Source organism: Aquarana catesbeiana, linkage group LG03 (genome assembly GCF_042186555.1).
Source record: "Aquarana catesbeiana isolate 2022-GZ linkage group LG03, ASM4218655v1, whole genome shotgun sequence".
NCBI classification, from domain to species: domain Eukaryota; kingdom Metazoa; phylum Chordata; class Amphibia; order Anura; family Ranidae; genus Aquarana; species Aquarana catesbeiana.
Window position 1 is genome coordinate 605,143,322 of NC_133326.1, and position 23,128 is coordinate 605,166,449.

General features: G+C 40.9%; 1 protein-coding gene across 1 annotated transcript in view; it reads left to right on the plus strand.

Moving 5' to 3' along the window:
* The window catches only part of DDX56 (DEAD-box helicase 56), a 46,448-nt gene extending 23,690 nt beyond the window's left edge, over window positions 1–22,758 (plus strand). Inside the window, exons 6-14 of the mRNA XM_073622183.1 lie at window positions 1,164–1,405; window positions 3,175–3,306; window positions 3,597–3,710; window positions 3,797–3,891; window positions 5,395–5,471; window positions 10,558–10,647; window positions 15,106–15,211; window positions 17,806–17,903; window positions 22,437–22,758. Of these exons, the coding sequence (XP_073478284.1) occupies window positions 1,164–1,405; window positions 3,175–3,306; window positions 3,597–3,710; window positions 3,797–3,891; window positions 5,395–5,471; window positions 10,558–10,647; window positions 15,106–15,211; window positions 17,806–17,903; window positions 22,437–22,520 (1,038 nt within the window). The 3' untranslated portion in view covers window positions 22,521–22,758. The remainder of the gene's footprint in view (window positions 1–1,163; window positions 1,406–3,174; window positions 3,307–3,596; window positions 3,711–3,796; window positions 3,892–5,394; window positions 5,472–10,557; window positions 10,648–15,105; window positions 15,212–17,805; window positions 17,904–22,436) is intronic.
* The last annotated feature ends 370 nt before the right edge of the window (window positions 22,759–23,128 follow it).

Sequence of the window (23,128 nt, forward strand, 5' to 3'; positions counted from 1 at the left end):
CTTATCCCCACCCTAGTAAGTATTGCTTGATACATCCTCTCGGATGCAGCACTGGAAGACGATTGGAGAAAACAGAGTTAGGTACCTGGCAACTCTTTTTTTCTAAGTTGTCTTCCAGGGCAGCACTAGTTCCCACCCTAAGCGATGATGCCAGGTATTGTGGGGAGGCATTGGCTTACTTCGGTGCTTTAATACTACTGAGGCACACAGGTGAGACTAACAAATTTTTAATGGTGGACTAATGTGTTTCCTGTTGCAGGAAGGAGGAGCCTATCTCTTGGATGCTGCCCTGGAAGACTTGCTAGAAAAAGTTACCAGGTACCTAACTCTGTTTTCACTTAAAGGTATACTCACTTTTGTTATCAGTGGTTTAGACATTAATGGCTGTGTGTTATTTTGAGGGGACAGCAAATTTACACTGTTATATAAGTTGTACACTCACTACTTTACATTGTAGCAAAGTGTAATTTCTTCAGTGTTATCACATGAAAAGATAGAATATTTACAAAAATGTGAGGGGTGTACTCACTTTTGTGGGATACTGTACATGATTCTGAACAGAACGGCTGCCCTGTAGTAGTATATCTGCTATGGTGCGGTTCGGGAGTGGTTAAGGGGAAAGCTAGGGGGTCATGCACACAGGGCGTTACAAAAAACGAGCTGCAAAGCCACTACCAACGCCAGGAAAAAGCAGCTGTAAAAAGGTGCTTTTAGTAGCTTTTTGTATTGGCGTTCATGCTAGCTTTTAGCGGCATTTCTCTGCCTCTATTCAAAATCTATGGTTCCCTATGAGAGCCCATTGATTGAATAGAAGTTGCACCAGAAGTTGGATCATGATGATTCAACTTGCGGTGCGACTTGTACACTGAGGATCTTGAAGAGGAACCGCACGCCAAAATGAAAACAAAAACAGCGTGGGGTCCCCCCAAGATCCATACCAGACCCTTGGGTCTGGTATGGATTTTAAGGGGATCCCCCATGCCAAAAAAACGCAGTGGAGGGTGTCCGCCCAAAATCCATACCAGATTCTTATCCGAGCATGCAGCCCGGCAGGTTAGGGAAGAGGGAGGATGAGCGAGCGCCAGAAAGCAGACCATCACCCTTTACTTTCTTTTATTGCATATTATTTTTTTCTGGCTCTCAATCTCTTTCCTGCCACCCAGGTGACCCTGAAGTTAGAAGAATCTCAGCTGCCTGACAGCTCTCAGTTGACACAATATCAGATCCAGTGTGAGGAGGAAGACAAATTCCTTTTACTCTACACGCTACTAAAACTCTCCCTCATCCGTGGCAAGACCATTCTATTTGTTAACGATGTGGAAAGGAGTTACCGGCTCAAGCTTTTCCTGGAACAGTTCAGTATTCCAGCTTGTGTGCTAAACTCTGAACTGCCGGTTCAGTCACGGTACGTCTTAAAAGCCTGGGTTCAGCTGCCACCAGCGGCGCTATCTGAAATAGTTTGTATGTCTCCCTGGATGTACTTTGGTTTGTTTTTAGGCCATCTGGTTTCTTTTCAGATCCCTAAAATTATATTGCCATTTTTGTTTTAAAATATTTGGTTTGGTTTCCTTGTTTAGTGGAAAGGATCATACCGACTGTAGGTTATAAAGCAAATTCAGCATGATGGTCAGTTCAAGTTTGCATCCTTATACTGCTCCACTGTCATGTCTAGGGACAGTTGAAATGACAATATTTCTAAGCACGTCAGGTGACATCTCATGTATCAAGGCCATGACACCTTAAAGTGTTACTAAACCCACAACAGTAAAATCAGTCTGTATGTGCAGTAAAGCATGCTTGTTATACTCACTGTGGAACCTAAGGGGTTAATCCTCCGCATTGTGTAAAAAGCCTGTATGCCCAGATCCCCCCCCCTTCCTTCCACTGTCCCCTGATAATCCAGAGCCTATGGAGTCAGGCTGCACATGCCCAGTTTGTTGTGTATTGCTAGAAAGGTGTTTTTTTTTTTTTTTGGTCTTGGGAGAGTGCATCTGATTAGCACAGAGCCAATCGGCACTGTCCAGACAGAGGGACAGGGGCTTGCAGTCTCATAGAGCAGTCAGAAAACTCCTCGTACAAGCTTTAACCTGTGCTTGGCTGGACACTGCTACAAGTCACAAGACTGCTCTAACTGCTGATGAGAAAAGGTATTTAGCAGTTTATGTTTACTAAAATAATTGCATTTCCATGTTCTGTGGGAGACCAGATATAGTGAATGCAGGGTCCTGGGTTTAGTAACACTTTAAGCCCTTCACCTCTTTACTGATGTCCGACTGCATAGTACATTTGTGTGGAACACCTCTTGGAGTATGCTAAGGAGTGCTGGAATAAAATAAATAAGATAGCCAAAATAATTGGAATCCTTAGTATATCATGTATTAGAGGGGTTCCTAAACCTTTTAATCCAAGTACCCAAGTAAGAAATATTGTTACCATACTGGCCCCCAAGAGAATTGTTACTAAAATGTTCCTGAAGCCAAATGAGTAAAAAGGACAGGACAAAGTAGGCTAGGTTTACTACATGATGGGTCATGTGGCGACCCATCAAACACATCCGCTACACAATTTGGGTACCAACCCATAGTTTAACAGACACTGGTGTTTGAAATGCAGTCAAGGTACTTGCAGGTAGATCAGTTCTGCATGCAGAATGTAGGGAGACCCTCTTGTTTTGAGTAATCCCCTAACTTCAGCCCTAATCAGTAAGTATCTGATAGTGACATGTAACTAATGCTTGGCTTCCAAGCTAGCAATCTTTAGAAGACAGCATGGTTTATATAGAATCCGTTCTGGGATTTGTGTAGAGATAAAGGATTAGCACGTGTTCACTTTGCCAAGTTCATTTTAACTTGGTGTATGAAGTACAGCTAAGGGAAAATACACTTTGCAATGAATATCCAGTCACGTCCAAGTAAAATGGTAAAAAACAAAACAAAAAAACACAATTTTTGCTTGCACATGATTTTATGATTGAATGTGACCCAGCTTCACCTCATTCACTTAGCTGAGTGAAAAATACACCTTGCAAACAGAAAAAAACAACTTTGTTTACTGAATGTGATGAATCTGTGCACAGTGCTTTACTCCTTTTGTAAATCAACCTCAGTACCTTTGTGCTGTGAAAATACATTGGCATTTCCCCAGAGTATTATAACTGATGTTTTGGTCCTGCAGGTGTCACATTATAGCACAGTTTAATCAAGGTTTCTATGACTACATCATTGCAACAGATGAACAATCATTAGCTGAACCCAGCGGGAAGCAAAAGAAAGCAACTGGAAGGAAGAAAAAAGGAAAAGGAGAAAAGTGAGTTTTATTTTATGTAAATCTCAAACAATGTAACAACTTGCTAAAGTTCCACTGGCGCTACTGATTGTACATTGTATCTTACATCCACTATACCTGTAATTCCATGTCTCCCACTGAGTTGCTAACCATTCATTTTCCTATATTTGCTATATAGCCATCTATATCCAGCCAATAACTGTCAATGAATTGCTGATTGCTTGTACATGGCAGCGCATGATCTCCTATTTCCTCCAGATATTAATAATTGCTTCTTAGCTACTTACATTGCTGCTGCATTTTCTTTTCAGAGGCCAGGACAGTGAGTATGGAGTATCTCGGGGCATAGACTTTCAGAACGTGTCTACAGTACTAAACTTTGATTTCCCCCAATCTGTTGATGCCTATATTCACCGAGCTGGAAGGTGCGTATGGTATCAAGTACAATGAACTCACACCCCCCCCCCCCCCCCCCCCGGGTTGAATTTTCTTAAATTGCTTTCTCTTTTAGGACTGCTCGCGCTAACAACCCAGGTGTGGTCCTAACATTGGTGGCACATACAGAGCTCTCTATGCTTGCAGAAATTGAGGAAGCTCTTGGTGGAGGTAAGGCAAGCCATAGATTATGCAACTTTTTTTTTTTTTTTTGTGGAAAGAAAGTAAATTGCTTGATTTATCCCAATCAACGCAGTTAGTGTTTTAGTGTTTATGACGGTGTCCCTCTCGCATCGCTATTGTGTTCTGGCGAGGGGGAGCCTTCCCAGCCAGAAGAGCACAATGATTAGTGTTGCTGGCTATATCCGACAGCACTAATTGTTTGGGAAAAACCAGAAAGGCTGAAAACCAGAAAGGCTGGTTGTTTACAAGTCGATCGATAGAGAAACTTGTGTACAACCAGGATGCCTATACATGGATTGAAATTCAGCCAGTTCCTGCTGAATCGGTTAAATTTCAATCCATGTATAACCGGCTTAAGTTTATTACCTGGACACACTGGCATACATTTGTCATTGTAGCTGTCATAATGATATTTTGCTGCAAGTCATACTGTAAATCTTGGATTCATCACAAAACACAAACACTAGGCTTGCAGAGACCATAGTGATTGTTTTTGCAGCCAGATTATCCAGATAATGAAAATACCTACAACTTTGCTTCTGTGTGCATATATAACATTATAAACTAAAATTGTGCGCTAGCATAAATATGACATGTAATGAGGTTTTTACGATTAGAAAACTCCTTTGGATAATACCCAGGAGCTACAATATATTTAAATACCAATGCAAAGAGATAACAAAACAACAAATTAAGGTTGGAAAGTATATCATATCTCCATAAAAAATTATTAGAAAAAGAAGTGAAAGTTCTGAAGATGCGATTGGACGCCCAATCGTTTAAAAGACACCACATTCAGTCCATGAAAAACAAGTTAGCAATAACAAAATATGTGAGGAAGAAAAGCCGTTCCTTTGGTGTGTCACATCAGGGTAGAAAGGTGAAAGGTGCAGAAACACTTCCAAGCCACCAATAGTTGCGGGAGAGGAGTAATGGATGTACCCTTACCCCACTTGTTGGACCTCCTCTGTGGCGAGGTCATACGAGCTTGCAGATATAACCCTCTGCAGGGACAGATAGGATATAGATGTCTGGGTCTTGTTAACGAGCACCACCAACTCAAAGCTGTTCTTATTACCCACACGGTTATTCCTTTGTGTTGCATTTGCCCTTTCCCTTTAGATTTTAATCTCTCACAAGCAGGGCCCTTCAGGCCCTGTTAATGTCAGTATTTTATAGACCTAAAAAAGGTGAAAGTACACAAATCCTGCTTGGTTCCCACCCTCCCTAAGGTATCACTTTTCTTTTCCTCTGGGTCAGAATCTAATTTCAAGCTTGCTGTAAAACAATTTAAAAAACAAACAAAAACAAAAAAACCCACATTTTTTAAAATAAGTTTTTTTTATTTGCATCTTCGAAAACAAAGCGAGGTAGATAAAGTAAGAAAAAGGCAGTCGCAGAGGCCAAAAATGACTCCTGATTTAGAGATTAGATAAGCGATTGCTTTTTTAATTCAGTTTCTGTGATAATAAGCAAATATTTATCTTGCAGCTGGTACCGGGGAAAGTGTGCTGCGTCCCTACAGGTTTCGCATGGAGGAAGTGGAGGGCTTCCGGTACCGTTGTCGGGTCAGTATGACTGAAAATATAGGCGTGTTCTGCCTGGTTTTCTAGGCTGTCTTTACAGGAAAAAATGTTTTGTATTTTAGCAATGTATTTAGCTTTTTGGTTTAATGTTTCTTTAAAAACAAAGGCATAGTATATTCTACCGATGTCCTATAAGATTTTTATGGAGTTTGTAGAATTTTTCTGTCCCACATGATGGGAGGGACAACATTGTAGGAAAACGAAAATTAGGCAAAGCAGTGGACCTTAGCTGCTAGGATTTACTCCTGGGTAGAAAAACCATAGAAAAAGCTGCAAATAAAATCCATAAGCACTTGGGTCCAGGTGTAGCTGTGTTGTTTATATTACCAGGCATAAACCATAGGAATAGCAGTATTGGTAAACAAGAAGTAGTAGTTAATTGAAGTTAAGTTTTCCCAGAGGGATGGGTCAGATGTGTCACAGCCAATTGCGATATCCAAGCCCCCTCAGACACTTCAGGTTTTCAGTCCTTTTAATCTCGATTGGTCCAGTCCCGTCACATGACTTGACAAAGCACAGGAGCGCGAAACATGTCGTCATAACGATGGGACCAACACGTTTGGCTTGCTCCCCAAGTGTCCTTCCTTCCTGGATTTGGCTTCCTCTTCCATTTGTCGGTGCGACAAGTGACGTCATCACCAGACGCCCCTACCAGTGTTGTCTCCATGGGGTGAATTGCCACAACCTGCGGTCCTTTACTTTCCTAGCACCGCTACGGCCATCCACACAGTGCCCCCCCTCCAGCAGCTCCTGAAATTTCTTGCTCAGCTCAGCTGACACACACCAACATTGGAACCTGTGAGTGGCGAGACACATCTTGGACCTTTCCTATTGCGGACAAGCAAGCACCACATAACCTTGGAAGTTGGTTTTAACAGCTGACACATGCCAGGTAATCTAAACAACACAGCCACACCTGGACCCAAGCGCTTATAGATTTTATTTGCAGCTTTTTCCATATTTTTCCTAATACGGTTTTAAGGTGTACTGAGCTTTGTTTATGTCAATATTTTTACTGAAAAAAATCTGGTAATGACAAATATTCCAATTAAACAAAAGCCTGTTCTCTGGTTCTCACTTAAAGACACAAGTCCATAAAGCATGAAAAAACAAGATGACATAAACCATCGTAAAAAAAACAAAACAAACAGTAGTCATGGTATGTTCTCAAGTAGGCATTCTTCGATTAGAAAGACTAGCAAACGTTGTCAGGGAATAGAAAACATAAACCTGATCTCCCAGGGATCAGGAGCTTAACAGTTCTAATCGATAACCAGGATTGCAACCAGGTATGTTAAAACGGTAGTAACCTGCAGTTGATGGGGGGAAAAAAAATTAAAAATCCCATGCAAGGCAATGTCATAATATACTAGTATGCATCGCATACTAGCACATGATGAGAGACTTACCTTAGTATGAAGCCCTCCAGCGCCATGCTGTCACTGCTGAGAGGTCTTACATCTTCCCTTGGTCTTCCTTCCATGTTTTACGCCCTCTGGCTACATGAGTGGCCGGGGGTGCGATGACGTGACTCCTGCGAATGCGTGCAGGAGCTGCCGTTTACCGCACGAGCTCTGAAGGTCTGGCGCTGTATGCTGGACCTTCAGCGCGCATGCGCCGGTAACGTCACCGGCTGCATGCACTCTGAATATCTCCTAAACTGCAAGTAATAGCAATACAAAGAGAGCAGGATACTTTCTCATACAAGTACATGGTACAGCAGCCACATATCAGGAATATGAAGTTTTGGAGCAACAAACCCTTAAAATGTAATGCTCCCTTCCACAGCTGCACATGCATTGCTTGGCTCCCATGGTTATGTTAAACTGCTGGAAACAAAGAAATATGGCCATGAGTAAGCTTCAAGTCAGCTTATGCAAAGCAAGGCTGAGGACTCTCCCTGTCCTGTGTGATAGCGTCAAATGTCAAGCTCCAGTGCTGTTACATGCTCCTCTATACCTAAAAGTACCGGGTATTTTATTCTCTATGCAAGGAGGCATCTAAGAAGGAAGAAGTTGTTTTTTTCTGTGGAGAGGGATAATAAAGCAAGCAGTTTATTTCCTCTGCATTGAGTGAACACTAGATATATCTATTTCATAAAATCTGTTTTGCTCAATGAGAAATGCAGAAGACTTCTGAATATAAGCACTGTCTACAAATAATATCTACCTGCACAGTTAAAGGTTTGGTCATTTCAAAATTTAGATGTCAGTTTTTTTGTATATATGTTGGCAAGTAAAACCACCTTTTATGGACTCTAATGGTGATATTTATGTCTTCTTAATGACCACTAACATAAGAGGTTTCTTCTCTCATTGTGCTGTGGTTAACATAGCTTGAGCTGTAGATAAAGTCAATTTTATTATGGGTCCTGTGACTTGAAAATGATTTCAAGGTTCATCCGTAGTAAAAAGGTTGCCAAAAGCTTAAGTAGTGAAAACATTTGACAGCTAAAAAACAAAACCTTGCAGAGTATCTGAGTCTGCATTCCAGGGATACACCACAGCTTCCTGTGACTGTTACCTTCAGGACATAAATTGAGGAGGAAAAAAAGGTGATTGGGGTACAAATACCACTGTGCACTAAAAAGGGGGTTTAACGTAGTTATTTCAAAGGTGTTAAGCCAGCTTCACAACTCATCAATGCACTTTCATATCTGTTGACTTGCATCTTAACGCTGACGTACATTTTGATGCTTTTCCGTTGATTTCAAGAACAAAAGCATTTGTGTGAATAGGCTCTTGGGGTTAAAGGATAAGTTCACCTTTTTGCAACGTCTTACATTTTACACCCATATTTAGTGTGTTACATGTTACAGATGCACTAGCCCCCGCTCCCCTGTTCTGACAGCTAGTGGGGGATCCACCCACCCCACCCCCGCTTTCTGTCACAATGTGCAAAAAAATTCAGCCTTGTGGGGCTCCACCCACCCGGCCGCATCATTAATTCACCATGTTCTGTGAATGGGAAAACTACAAGTCCCAACAGCCTTTGCGGCGGTCGGCTTGTAGTTCTCAATGAACCACCAGGGCACTGTTGAGCTCTACGGTAGTTCATTAATGCTTCCTGTCACAGTGTAACTGCCCGACCATATCGGAGGTACGGGCAGACAGATACACAGATCAGTCTGTAGGACCGTGGCATTACACCCATGATCTGCTCATCGTGAGTGCAATGCTTAACGGTTTCATTACAAAAAAAATGATAAATGCATATTGTTTTGCCTGTAAAAAATGTGCGTTTATTTTTTTTGTAAAGGTGAACTTATCCTTTAATACAAAGTTGTATTTTTTGTTTGTTTTGTGAAGTCTGAAATCTCCCACTGGCTTTTGAGGTTCCTAGGGGGTAAGCTTTTCTTTTTAGCTTCTGGTCTGTTTTCACGCACTTTTGGAATTTGGAGTGTTTACACCCAATCTGTTGCATCCTCACTAAAAAGCTAAATGTCTGACTGAGAGATTTGCAACCCACAGCATGTGAGTAAACCTGCTAAATGATGCACAGGATCTTAAAACTAGAGTGTTTGGAAGATATACAGGTGCATCTCGTAAAATTTGAATATCAGCAAAAAGTAATTTTTTTTTTTTAGTAATTGAATTCAAAATGTGAAACTCCTATATTTTATATAGATGCGACAGAGGAGGGGCCGGACATGGCGTAGATCGCTGTGGATTCTGCAGCAATCTTTCACCGGAAGTGGGAGCAAATGCCTGTATTAGACAGGTATCTGCTCCCCCCCTCCCCTCTGAAAGGTGCCAAATGTGACACCAGAAGAGGGGAGGAACCAGATAAGCAGACGTTCCATTTTTGGGTGGAACTCCGCTTTAATTTTGATGATTATGACTTACAGCTAGTAAAAACCCAAAATTCAGGATCAGAAAATTAGAATATTACATAAGATCAATAAAAAAAACAATTTTTAATACTGAAATGTTGGCTTACTGAAAAGTATGACCATGTACAGTATAGTATGCACTCAATACTTGGTCGGGGCTCCTTTTGCATGAATTACTGTATCCATGTGGCGATCAGCTTGTGGCACTTCTGAGGTGTTATTGAAGCCCAGGTTGCTTTGATGTGGCCTTCAGCTCATCTGCATTGTTGGTTCTGGTGTCTCTCATCTTCCACTTGACAATACCACATAGATTTTCTATGGGGTTTAGGTCAGGCAAGCTTGCTGGCCAATCAAGCACAGTGATACCATGATCATTAAACCAGGTATTGGTACTTTTGGCAGTGTGGGCAGGTGCCAAGTCCTGCTGAAAATGAAATCAACATCTCCATAAAGCTGGTCAGTAAAGGAAAGCATAAAGTGCTCTCGAATTTCCTGGTAGAGGGCTGCGCTGACTTTGGACTTGATAAAACACAGTGGACCAACACCAGCAGATGACATGGCTCCCCAAATCATCACTGACTGTGGTGAGATGAGCTGAAAGCCGCTATCAAAGCAACCTGGGCTTCTATAACCCCCTTAGCAGTGCCACGGGCTGATCGCCTTCATGCCACACTGCATTGATGCAGTAATTCATGCAAATGGAGGCCTGAGCAAGTATTGGTACCATGCATACTATACTGTACATGGACATACTTTTCAGTAAGCCAACATTTCTGTATTAAAAATCTTTTTTTTTTATTGGTCTTATGTAATAATCACATTTTCTGAGATACTGATTTTTGGGTTTTCACTAGCTGTAAGCCATAATCATCAAAATATATCACTCTGTGTGTAACGCATCTATATAAAATATGAGTTTCACATTTTGAATTGAATTACTGAAAAATATTAACATTTTGATGATATTCTAATTTTATGAGATGCACCTGTATAAGAGTTGTCAGATGATCTAGCTCATCAGAATAAAAAAAAACTTAAACACCAATTGTGGGTAGACTGACATTTTAATTCCAGTTTGTTTCCTGCAGGAAGATCAGCTCAATTCAGGATTCCTCAGCTAGGCAGACAGTTGGCTTGTACTTTGAAGTGCAGAGTGATAATTAGGCTGTTTGAATTTTTGCGACTGTTTCTGCTAACAGAAATTGTAACTTTGGCTGTTGTCTCTTCCTCCTATAGGATGCAATGAGGTCAGTGACCAAACAAGCTATAAAGGAGGCACGTCTAAAGGAGATAAAAGAGGAACTACTCAACTCTGAGAAACTAAAGGTAGGGAAAACCCTGTGGCTTTTTGTTTATAATAACCAGCCTCTGTTATATTTATCTTTTATGTGAAATTCTTAATATTGTGTCTAGCTGCCATTTCCTGGAAGGGTAAAAACCCAGCTATGTTAACTGGATGCCAGGGTAGGGTGGGGAGATGGGCCAGGCAAAATATTTCCTTTAATCATTTGGAGTTGGTCTGAAGCCAAGGTAAGTTTCAGTGCTTTAGACTTTGTTTCGTTGACTGGTAAGTTTGATGTTAACCCAAAGTCGGAAAAGACCACAAAGCGGTTAAGAAGAGTGGTGTGGGTGGGAAGAGACGTTCATCAAGATCTCATCGACAAAAAGCATACATTTTTTGTGCTCTCCAGATATTTTGAGACCACAGATATTCGAGTTTGCAGAGATAGCTGCTGCTAAGGGTTCAAGCCCCAAAATGAATAATCTAGAGGAAAGAGGCATCCCTGCCTAGTGCCATACCTAATAGGAAAGGGGTCCAAGGTGAAGCCTGCATATTTCAGCGTAGCCAAGGGCTGGGCAAAGAAGGCCTGGTTCACACTGGTGCAACATGCGCTCCAACTTTGAGAGCACGTCGCATGACAAGTCGCAGCCCATTAAGTGCAATGGAATAGTTCTAATAGTGGTGACTTAAGTCGCTCCGATTTAGAGAAAGGTTCCTGCACTACTTTTGGTTTGACTTCAGCACGACTTGCATTGACTTCGGTTAAAGAAGTTGTATGCAAGTCGTGCCGAAGTTGCGCCAGTGTGAACTGGGCCGAAAACCAGGACAAATTTCTTTTGTCAAAACCCCACTTTCACAGAGCAGGAAATAGTATCAATAGCCTTGTGGACGTCCAGAGACAGTAGCATAGTTGGGTTTGAGCGAAAATCGGTAAAATGGATGAGTTATATTGCTCTATGCACATTATCGCTAGCTTTTTTTAGTGGTACAAAAAAAAACACCTTGGTCCTTCTGGATAAGCATTCCCAAAAAAGAGTTGAGTCTGATTGCCAATATCTTAGTGAGAATTTTCACATCTCTATTTAGGTGAGATATTGGTTGGCAATTAGACCATGAATGTGGGTCACTATCTGATTTAGGGAGCACGACCACATTGGCCTATAATGATTCGAAGGGAAAGGGTTGTCCAGTTTTTCAAGGATGTTAAAGATACACCGCAAATGCGGAATAAGATCAGAGAGCTTTTTGTGTAAAATAAAAAAAGGCAGTGTACCTGTCTGGCCCTTTACTCACCTTGGCAACTTTGATTTCTTCCATGGTGATGTCCACATCCAACAGATCTCGACCGTGGGCGGAAATGTTATAGTAAGTTTTGAGGGGAGTCTTTTTGCACAGTAGCCTCTGAACCAGCACAGTTCACAGTCTACTTTTCTCCTGACACTCATCTCACAGCTGCTGGATGTCAAGTTTGCTAGGAAACCAGCTGGTCTAATAGTGTTTTGTGGGCTTTTGAAGGAAAGAAGATTGCCACCAGAAAATCTGTTTGGGCGGAGCAAGTCTAAGTTTATGCAAAGTCTGACATCAAGCAGGTGATTAAACGTACACATCTGATAGACAAAATTTGCTATCAATGTTTTGTTTTTTTTTTGTGTATTTTTTTTTTATTAAATGAAACAGGTGTGAGCTTGGTGATGCTGCCAAATGTAAATGATTGCTTTGACCGGCATTACAGGACAACAGCATTTGCAACTGAAGTTCATGGGGCAGTGACAAGTGTACTGTATATACAGTGAGAGAAAAAAGGTATTTGATCCCCTGCTGATTAAACAGAGAGAGACAGAATAATAAAAATATCCAGAAAAACGCATTTCAAAAAAGTTATAAATTGATTTGCATTTTAATGAGTGAAATAAGTATTTGATCCCCTATCAATCAGCAAGATTTTTGGCTCCCAGGTGTCTTCTATACAGGTAACGAGCTGAGATTAGGAGCGCTCCTAATCTAAGCTTGTTTCCTGTATAAAAGACACCTGTCCACAGAAGCAATCAATCAGATTCCAATCTCTCCACCATGGCCAAGACCAAAGAGCTGTCCAAGGATGTCAGGGACAAGATTGTGGACCTACACAAGGCTGCAAGACCATCGCCAAGCAGCTTGGTGAGAGGGTGACAGCACTTGGTGCAATTATTCGCAAATGGAAGAAACACATAATAACTGTCAATCTCCCTCGGTCTGGGGCTCCATGCAAGATGAGGAATCGGCCCAAAACTACACAGGAGAACCTTGTCAGTGATCTCAAGGCAGCTGGGACCAGAGTCACCAAGAAAACAATTGGTAACACACTACGCTGTGAAGGACTGAAATCCTGCAGTGCCCGCAAGGTCCCGCTGCTCAAGAAAGCACATGTACAGGCCTGTCTGAAGTTTGCTAATGAACATCTGAATGATTCAGAGGAGAACTGGGTGAAAGTGGTGTGGTAAGATGAGACCAAAATCGAGCTCTTTGGCATCACCTTGCCATGTTTGGAGAAGGAGGAATACTGCCTATGACCCCAAGAACACCAGCCTCACTGTCAAACATGGAGGTGGAAACATTATGGTGTGGGGGGGTTTCTGCTTAGGGGACAGGACAACTTCACCACAGCAAAGGGACGATGAATGGGGCCATGTACCCTTAAATCTTGGATGAGAATCTCCTTCCCTCAGCCAAGGCATTAAAAATGGGTCGTTGATGGGTCTTCAAGCATGACAATGTCCCAAAACGCACAGCCAAGGTAGCAAAGGAGTGGCTCAAAAAGCAGCACATTAAGGTCCTGGAGTGGCCTAGTCAGTCTCCAAAACTTAATCCCATAGAAAATATGTGGAGGGAGCTGAACATTCAGGTTGCCAAACGTCAGCCTCGAAACCTTAATCACTTGGAGAGTATCTGCAAAGAGGAGTGGGACAAAATCCCTCCTGAGATGTGTGCAAACCTGGTGACCAACTACAAGAAATGTCTCACCTCTGTGCTTGTCAACAAGGGTTTTGCCACCAAGTACTAAGTTATGTTTTAAAATGCAACTCAATTTATAACTTTTTTAAAATGCGTTTTTCTAGATATTTTTGTTGTTATTCTGTCTCTCACTGTTAAAATAAACCTACCATTAAAATTATAGACCGATCATTTCTTTGTCAGTGGGCAAACGTACAAAATCAGCAGGTGATCAAATACTTTTTTCTGTCACTGTATAATCCACCAGCATGTTTATTTAGTCCAATACTACTACTACAGTATAAAAATCTTGCTGGAGCTGTCCTCCCTGTAGCCCAGCTTTGGTCCTGTTCAAGCATATTTCATGTTTGCTTCCAGCTTGAATGGCACCCATTCTGGAAGATAATAGCACAACATCTAAATAATTGTTACATATAATAAACCTGTTTTCAATTAAAACAGAATGCCAAACAAATCGAGCACTCTTTAGTTATGTGTTCAATGTAAAATGTATGAAAATGATACTAGTGTAACTTCTTGAAATCTGTCTTTATATTTTCCCATAGTGTCCTGCCTAGTATACATCAGACTGTCAGCTGGAGATTAGCAATTTGAGCCATTCAGGCTGGGTTGCACATTGCTGTCAATCTAATATGCAGACGGGAATGGGGAGATGTTTAGGCAGCTTACAGTTGGAGGAAGTTAAAGAGTTCAGCAGTGAAATTATGCTGCTTGATAGTTAGCATGCAGGCAGGTAACGTAGGAAAGGGAAAAGCTGTGGTAGTGCATAGTGGAGTTATCTTCCAAGCTGTATAGTGTGGCAAGGGTGTGACTGAGCAGAATTTTAAAATATTTTGGAAGGTAACCTGTTCACATGGTTGTGTATATTTAGCTGTCTTGAGTCCAGTTGAACTGCTCTGATCAGAGAACATATAGGACTATATTAATGTTTTATAACCACTGAAAAATGAACAGGGATCATCTGAGGTCAGCCAGTGATTCCTAGCTCCATGTTCTTTCCAAAGCACTCTACATTCTATATTAAATGTATGAACTTGTATCTCTTCCAAAACAATATACTTTTTTCTGTGAGGTATAGAAATCCTTTTCTCAGTACACCATGTCAAGTCAGATATTATATAAAGTTCCGATATTTTGCTGGAAGTTTGGGTCACCCAGCAACTGATCAAATCTCTCTGAATTTAGGGTTGAAAGCTCCCTGCAGAATTTATATTTCTACCCCATAAAGGGTTGCTCCTTCTGCTGAATTTAAAATGATGTCTCTAGGAAGTGAGGCAAGCTAGGAACTGTGGATATCTCTCAGTAAATATGGCAGCAAGCATTATCCACCCATAACTAAATGATAGTTTTGGGTAGTTTTAATCCATGTATTATTTTCTTGGTTCTTGTATATTTCTGTGAAATCAAAGACACTCACATGTAATCCATGGTTTTCGCTGATACAATTTTTTTTTTTTAAGTGTGTGCAACATCTGCAAAGTGAACCCTTTTTTTTATCCTTCTCTCTGTAGACATATTTTGAGGATAATCCGCGGGATTTACACCTTCTTAGACATGACAAGGCTTTGCACCCAGCAGTAGTGAAACCTCACCTGAAAAATGTTCCAGAATATTTGAGTAAGTATACGTTCTCCTGGTGTATCAGTTATATGTGTGCAGTTACTGGGATAACCATTTTTTGATTTGTTAAAAGCGGAAGGCTTGCTTTAACCTCCTTACAAGCAGCACATTCTCAGACTCCAACATAAATATTCTGCTCCTAAAAAAAATATTTACAAAAATATATATAAAACCTATCCAATATACAGCACTATAAATATATTAATCAGTGCATGTATTTAGACTAACCATCCACTGATAAGCTGTGTCCTCAAAAAAAAAAAAAAAAAAAAAAAACACTTGTCTGAAGAAAATAGAAATGAAATGGCTGCCATTTCTGAATTCCTTCCAAAAATTCTTCTTGCCTGGCTGTTGTGTTGATTTAGTGTCTTATTCTCTTTCTAAGAAAACCAATCAGATCAGTGAAGTTAGACCTTCAGGAAAAAATAAAGTAACTATTAGGGGTGCTGAAGTTAATCGCTGCATCACGTTTCGGATGTCCCCGATGCGGAATCGATGCATACGACCAGAAAATCGATTGCCGGGTGAAGTCATCCCGATTTGCCCCTCCCCTCCCGGGAGAACGCTCCGAGCGTATTGGTAAAATTACTGTTACAATCAATAAGTCCTGTGTTACAATCAATGAAGTGCCCCGCTGTATGTGCTGTTTAAAAAAATATGGAACTTCATACCGAATTTCACAGTACAATACATGCCGCTCATGTGACTGCCCGGCCCGCCCCGCCTCTCTCCTCATGTCTCTCCTGAGCCCTGACAGTCAACGGGGAATTCTCAGCCCCGCCCACCTCTCTTCTGATCTGATAGCTGCAGTCAGTGAGCGGGACTAAGAAGAGACGTGAGAGGCGGGCCGGGCAGTCACATGAGTGGCATGTATTGTACTGTGAAATTCAGTATGAAGTTCCATATTTTTTTAAAAAGCACATACAGCAGGGAACTTCATTGATTGTAACACGGGATTTATTAAAACACAGTAATTTTACCAACAGTAATGAGTTTGTACTCTACTTACACCTAGTACACGCTCCGTGCTGACAGTTCCCTGGCTTCCCCTTTGCACGTTCCACTGTGTTAAGTCCTAATGTGCTGGAAGGTGCAAATAGGAATGCCAGGGAACTGTCTGTCAGCACCAGTGGCGCCCGTTCATTGTGGGGGGGTTAGTGAAGTGATGGCTGCATTTGATGGGCCCAAGTGGCTGCGTTTGATGGGCCCAAGTGGCTGCGTTTGATGGGCCCAAGTGGCTGCTTTTGATGTTTGATGGGCACAGTGAGGCTGCGTTTGGGCACAAGTGGCTGCGTTTGACGGGCACAGTGAGGCTGCAATTAATGGGGGAGGTTCAGTATTTTTCAGTTTGTTTGCGCCCCCCAAAAAATTTTGAGCACCAGCTGCCACTAGTCAGCACAGAGACAGTACAGGGAACTTCACAGGGCTGTTTGTCAGCTGTCGATTGTAATCCCTCCTGACCTCCCAGCAGCAGTGTGTGTGAATGTCTGTACCCTGTAGTGCACTTTTTAAGGGAGTGAGGTTATTTTTAATTCAAAGCGGAGTTCCAGTCAATTTTTTGTTTATTAAAAGTCAGCAGCTACAAAAAAGTGCATCTTCTGACTTTTAATAAAGACACTCTGTACCTGTCCCACAATCCAGCGACGTGGCCACCCAAACCCTCCCTTCTCTCCCCCTCCTGTCCATGGCGCTGGCAATACCACTGTGGGAATCCGGCTGTGACAGCTTGCAGTTTCACAGCCAGGTGCGCATATCTCACTGCGCTGTCTTGCATAATCAGGCAATCTTTTGGGACCTGTGATATGTCCCCGAAGATTGCAGGGAGGAAGCGCCGCCTAGGCGGCCCAAGCGGAAGTGGGAGCTTGTCAGTAATCTTGATGCATCGCAGAATCTAATCAAATCGTTGACAAGATAATCGTAATTGAATTGTGTCATGAGACCAGTGAAGATGCACACCTCTAGTAACTATAGGCAAAACTTTTTTCCCCATTTTGGATAGAGAAAGGGAGGGTTATAGCCCATGTGAGATTTTTTTTTTTTTTTTGCCTTCTGTGTCCTATTGCAGAAAATTACCTTTACTTCATATCCCATAGCCAAACAGGAAGTGAGAGGAAATCCCTGCAAATTAAAGGAATTCCTTGGCGAACCCCAGGTCACCATAACTAGTGTCCCCATTGGAAGATTTCATCTCTAACTTTTCTGGGGACAAGCCAAAATATGGGATTTTCTTTACTTTCACTTTCAGTGATAATCGTAAACAGGACAAATAAAGAAGGTAAATCTCCCTAATGGGGCACAGACAGCAATAAAAATTGACAGATGTTCTAATCCTTCTCCATTCTATCCAAAACTAAAATAAAATGTTTTGCCTTTAGGTATACTTTAACTCCTGAACATCCTATATAGACATTACTGTGCTTGACCTCTTTTTGCGTTTTTTTTGTTTTTCTATAGTAAAATAACATGGCACTGCAGGAAAACATTCAAATTTCAAAATAAATCCTTAGCTTATATTTCCTTGTTTTTAGCTTTACCATTGTATTCACTAATCACAATATTCTCACTTGCTGTTATGTTACTGTTTCTCACAGTTCCACCTTCCATGCGCTCTGTCATCAGTCTTATGAACAAGAAGAAAAAAAGGCTAAGACTGAAGCCAGGAGGGCTTTCCAGGTTTGCTTCTAGCAAGGTGAGAGCTGGCATTTTTCCCTGCCTGGGTTTTGGGTTTACTGCAAACATGGGTTTGTTGTAATATCTAGCAGGCTTGAAATGTTTTGTCCCAGCAAATGAATGCAGAAAATTGGTAAACTGGACTCTGTTACAGTAATGCACTGTAATCTAGCGTTTGAACTTAGGTTAGCTTTCTTAGAATAGCCAATGATGGTGGCTTTATGTGGCCTTACTTTAAAAGGGTGGGTTCCCAGCAGCCATTTGTCATTGTGCATTGGAGTAGTTCTTAGGGAGAGTGGACAGTCATTGCAATATGGCAGGCATACATATGCTTGTGTACAACATCTCTACACCCATGCTCAGAGACCCAGACCTGACTCTGGACTGGCTCGCTTTTATTAAAAAGAACCAGTTTTGGATATAGCCTGTCTACAAACCCCTGCTGCTGATGGTGTAGATCATGGGTGCTCAACCTTTGGCCCTCCCAGCTGTTGCAGAACTACAAGTCCCGATTTTTACGCGGCCTTGCATTGCCTCATGGGGCTTGCGGTTCTGCAACAGCTGGAGGGCCACAGGTTGAGCACTCATGCTGTAGATTACACTTTTAATTGCCATCTGCCCACACCTAAAACCCCCATAAAAATTATACTGGCTACCATTACCTAGGTGCCATACAATGTTTCTACAGCTGGAACTGCCAAATTCCTAAAATGTTTGCTGCTGTAAAAATCTTGCTCTTCAAAGTTTGCCCAAGTACTGTACTTGCTTTGTTAAATGTCCCACATGGCACTGCTCAACTCCTCATGTCTTTTTTGGACAATAGCATGCATATTCATTTTGACACTGGTCAGAATTTTAGCATCAAGATTTGCCTCCCATAGACTTCAATGTGACTTGTGGCAAATTTCACAGAATTCTAATTTTTTTTTTTTTTTTCCATATAACTTTATTGCTCAGTAAAAATTGAAGATTGAACGTGAAGTGGTTAATGTTTTTTAACCCATATGTGATCATCATAAGATTAAACTATTATGTGCAACAAATCATACATGTTAATTCCATAATGAATCAAAACGAGTAATCCTTAAAAAAAAAATTCTGCTGCATTACAAATATGATTCCCAAATTCATTATAATGGGAATAGTGAGAAAAGGGAAAGTAAAGGGACAACATGCAACAGAAGGTACACAAACACTGACAGGATTATTGGTGATACAGAATATCAGATTATTATAACTGATATTTATAATACACTATTTCAAATTTGTTTATGTTTTTGGAGTTAACATTATTATTAGAGCCCCAGTATGCTTGTTTTAGGTCCCATTATTTTTTCCCCCCATATTTGAACAGTTCTAAACTGCTTTGGGGCTTGTTGGCTTTAGAGCAACATTTTGTGTGTGATATAAGTAGGTATACTGTATATATACAATATAACAATTTTGAGCTACCCTCATTTATTTATTTATTTCTATTATTGGAAATATATTGTCTGTAAAGCAAGTCTTCCCTTTTTTTAGTGATTTTATTTACCCCTAGATGGTGCTGTCTGTTTGCAGTAGCAGCAGATATGATACTCACAAAATAAATGATAAGCAAAAATTTGTTCAGCAACTAGCTATCATTAAAATGGAGCAGAATTTTGATCAAAGCTATGGTTGAACGCTTTCACTGTTATCGATGTAAGGCATGTGTCTACGGCAGCCTAGTAACAGATCCCTGACCACAGCCCAGTCCAGCTGGCAGTTTGTTCTTCTTCACCTGTCAGTTTTCTACTGTAAGTAATCTTGGCAACTATAAAGCCTACTGATCACCTACAAATGTACAACAACATGATGCCAACCCATGCCATGTGTCCTGGGATCCCCCTGTCCATTGTAGATGCCCAGGACATCCATGGTATCAGCAGAGTGAATGGTGGGAGATCAGTGAACATCAGTTTGCTGATTGTCCCTCTGAACAGTGAACCTGGAAGCTATGAGCTCTGATCACTCCCAGGTTTAGCGTGGTCATTTCCTGCCCTTCCTATCCTGTTCTGTGCTATTTTAGCTTCCAAGGAGCACAGAGATGACATTAGACACCTGATGTCTCCTTCAACAGAACCTGTCATTTGCTGTCATAGTGGGGATATAAGCCCTGTTGTAATAGCAATAAGGTTAAGTGAAAAGATATTTCATTTTGTAACACTGTTTAATAATTTTTCAGTTGCTGTATTCAAGTGAGATTAGCCTTATTTAATGTTGGATAAGGGGTTCTGCTTTAAATACGGCTGCTTGAATGGTTTAATTTGTTCACTGTGGAGTTAGTTTACATTTGTGAGTGTTAGAAGCGTGGACTGGGGATACAATATAATGTGTTGGGTATCAACACGCGAGCTGGATAGCGATAATTTTGGGCCACCATTCACTCTAAACTGATGACGCCTATTTAAAGGCTTTCAAAGCTTCACTTATAGACTGTTTTTGACACCATAGATTTTCACTTGTTTTAAGGATGGGCACAATTTTAATGCTTGACAGGCATTACTTTACACAACCTCAACTTTTATACTTAACTTAAAAAATATAACTATATATAATGTAATATGTTGGGGTTGATTTACTAAAACTGGAAGATGCAAAATCTGGTGCAGCTCTTCAAAGAAACCAAACGGCTTCCAGTTTTTGTTTTTTTTTTGCTGAATCAGCTGATGTTAGAAGCTGATTGGCTGCCATGCACAGCTGCACCAGATTTTGCACTCCCCAGTGTTAGAAAATCCACCCAATTGTGTTTATATGCACTAACCTGAATTTGTGTGTATACACAAATTATATATATATATATATATATATATATATATATATATATATATATAATTTTTTTTTTCCCGAAAATAGACTTTTATTAACCATGTGACCGCCGGATGATTTACCCCCCCCCCCCCCCCCCCCCACACACACACACACACACACCCCCCCTTCGTGACCAGGCCATTTTTTGCAATACGGCACTGCGTTACTTTAACTTACAATTGCGCGGTCGTGAAAAACTGTACCCAAATAACATTTATGTATTTTTTTCCCATAAATAGAGCTTTCTTTTGATGGCATTTGATCACCTGTTTTATTTTTTTGCGCTCTAAAACAAAACGACTATTTTGTAAAAAGGAAAAAAAACACATTTTTTTTACTTTCTGCTATAAAACATATCCAATAAAAAAAAAAAAAAATTGAAAAAAATCAACTTTCTTGATAAATTTATGTCGATTTGTGTTCTGCTACATACTTTTGGTAAAAAAAATCCCAATCATATATTGATTGGTTTGCACAAAAGTTATAGTGTCTGCAAACTATGGGATACTTTTTATTTATTTTTTTTTACTAACGGAGGCAATCAGCGACTGATATTCTGACACTTTTGACACTTTTTGTGGACCAGTGACATTAATACAGTGATCAGTGCTAAGAAATATGCACTGTCACTGTACTAATGACACTGGCTGGGAAGAGGTTAACATCAGGGGTGATCAAAGTGTTAACTGTGGGCCTAGCCAGTGTTTTTGTGCACTGTGTGGGAGGTGCTTTTACTAGGGGAAGAGATGGTATTTATTCCCTGCTTTGCAAGGACACAAATTCCATTCCTTTCCTCCTGTTAGAATGGTGATCTGCCTTGTATACGTAGGCAGATTGCAGTTCTGTCTCTCTGCTTAATGATTGGCTTCTCCTGTCTGTAATCACAATGGAAGCGAGCCGCCAGCGGCACACATGCGTGCTCCCTACCCAGAAGTGTCAGATCACCTTTATGTTTGTGATTTGCTGCACAGGTGCTGCCCTGTAGCAGTAGAACTGCTATAGGCTGGACCTGAAGCGGTAAACAATAATATCTCTAATATTTTATGACATATAAAATTGCAGTTGCCAGCATTTTATTTTACAGGTTTCTGCTTTCAGAGCATCTATATACAATTTTGGGGGTTTTAAGTACTCTTCAGGCCTAAATTGTGCATTTTAATTTGGGTAAAAAAAATAAAGTGTCTCTTGCAGCGAAAGTGTTAAAGCTGGACTCTGTTAGATATAAAGGACAAAAGTTAATGCAGTTTTGTATTCAGTAATCCATTCCTAAATTTATATTTTCAAATGCAAGCAGTATAAGTCCTGGAATATTACCTATCAATCTGTTGGTCTAACTGTGTTGCACTGTTCATGCGGTAAAAGGGGGACATGCTGGTAGGAAGAGAGAGCAGAGTGATAGAGCGATAAATTTGTCACTCTTCTGCTTCTCCTGTCACTGCCTATTTACAGGCAGTGGGAGAGGAGGAGACCTATATGTGTTACTTAACTGCAGAGAGAAATCAGGTTTCCCACTCTGACAGACAGAGCTTTGCTGTATTGCAGACCTGTGTAAATCTTTGAACTAGATGTACAGAAATACAAGTCTTTTCACAGGTAAAATTACTGTGGAATATTATGGCATCTGTGTATTTAACGGTTTTCCTGCTGTTCAGCTTTGAATAAAATGCTTGTGGTACTGTACTTTTAAAAATAAATAAATTCATGTCTTCTCTTTTTCTAGTTCAAGAGGACACAGAATCCACTTCGCACATTCAAATATACAAAAGCAAAGAGGCGTGACAGGAAGGAATCAGAGCAGACCTAGAGTGCAGGAGCTGTGCCGCTGGTTGGATTGTGTTGGATGAACTTTCAGACTTGTCTGTGATATTTTAACTGAAACAATGTAAATTTAACCCACTGAAGTGGAATTGCCAGGTGTGGTATTCTTGTGAGCTTTCCAGGTGGTCATTGCACAGTATTGGAGAAGAAGATACTACGAAGATTTTGTATAATGACGCGAATACATGGTCTTATGTAAATAAATCTATTTTTGTGGAATCCAATACACAGGCCGATTGTGTTATTGCACTTCCTCTGTGTAGAAATCACCCCATTTCTGTTATCCCCAACAAAAATACAACTCCTTTTAGGCTGGATCCACATAAGCACTGAAAGGACACCTGGCAGGCGGCACAGACCCAAAAGTAAGGTGTTAAATGTAGTGTGCTGAGCTAAATTGCTTAATACACATGTGAGTGATTGACAGGCGGAGCAGTGGCTCAGGCCTGGGTTGCGGGTAGCTGCAGTTGGCCTTTCTTTTCTATTGCTCCTTTCACAGACCTGCCTCACCCGCCTTCAAAACCTGTCAATGGCTGCAGGAAGTACCCATTACACATTCCTGTAAATTGGAGGCTTTGTGGTGCAGAAAAAAAA